At 56.2% G+C, this 844-nt stretch overlaps 1 protein-coding gene across 1 annotated transcript; it reads right to left on the reverse strand.

The window, feature by feature from the left end:
• Positions 1-151: 151 nt before the first annotated feature.
• Positions 152-379, reverse strand: ETH_00041525 (uncharacterized protein; the record flags this gene model as incomplete). The annotated part of the gene is made up of 1 exon (XM_013376517.1): positions 152-379. A coding segment is annotated over one exon (228 nt), but the record flags the coding sequence as incomplete, so codon positions are not given.
• Positions 380-844: the final 465 nt, after the last annotated feature.

The following is an 844-nucleotide window of genomic DNA, read 5'->3' on the forward strand; positions in this document are numbered from 1 at the left end:
GGGGGGGGCCCCCCGGGGGCCCCTACGGGGGCCCCCGGGGCCCCAGCCGCAGCGCTGTTGTGCGCATTAGTGGGCTGGACTATTCTGTCTTGGAAAGTGATCTTCGGGAACTCATGGAGGCCAACGGGGGCCTCAACAAGGTTTGGATTGACTACGACAGGACTGACAGGAGCCACGTGCGCTGCTGCTGCTGCTGCTGCTGCTGCTGCTGCTGCTGGTGATGGTCTTGCTGCTGATGGTGATGGTGGTCTTGCTGCTGAAGGTGATGGTCTTGGTGCTGCTGCTGCTGCCGCCCCTGATGCTGCTGCTGATGTCGCCCTTGCTGCTGCTGATGGCTTTGCTGCTGCTGCTCCTGTTGCTGCGCCGGCTGCTGCTGCTGCTGCAGGGAATTCCCAGCAGCGCAGCAAAGCAGCAGGTGGCTTTGTCGTGGGCCTATTTATTATTAACTATTTATTATGTATTATTTATTATTTATTCACTGTTTATTATTTATTTATTTTTTATTATTTATCATTTATTGTTTCATTTTTTATTTTTTATTATTTACTCTTTGCCCGTGAACGAGCTCATGTGTGTGCCGGCTGTTCTGTGCAGCAGCAAGCCAGTCTTCCCGTTGCTGCTGCAGCTGTTGCTGCTGCTATTGTTGCTGCTGCTATCCCTGCTTTTGCGTCTGCTGCTGCAGCGCCTACTCGTGCTGCCATCAGCCGCTGCGTGGGCTGCATTTGCCGCTGCTGCAGTTGCTGCTGCTGCTGCTGCTGCCGCGTGCGTTTTGGCCGCGGCCGCGCCCGCAATCAGCGCGCACTAACTGCCTCCGCCCCTGCTGCTGCTGCTGCTGCTGCTGCTG

The sequence above is a fragment of the Eimeria tenella genome, genomic scaffold (assembly GCF_000499545.2).
Source record: "Eimeria tenella Houghton genomic scaffold, Eth_scaff3600, whole genome shotgun sequence".
Classification (NCBI taxonomy): domain Eukaryota; phylum Apicomplexa; class Conoidasida; order Eucoccidiorida; family Eimeriidae; genus Eimeria; species Eimeria tenella.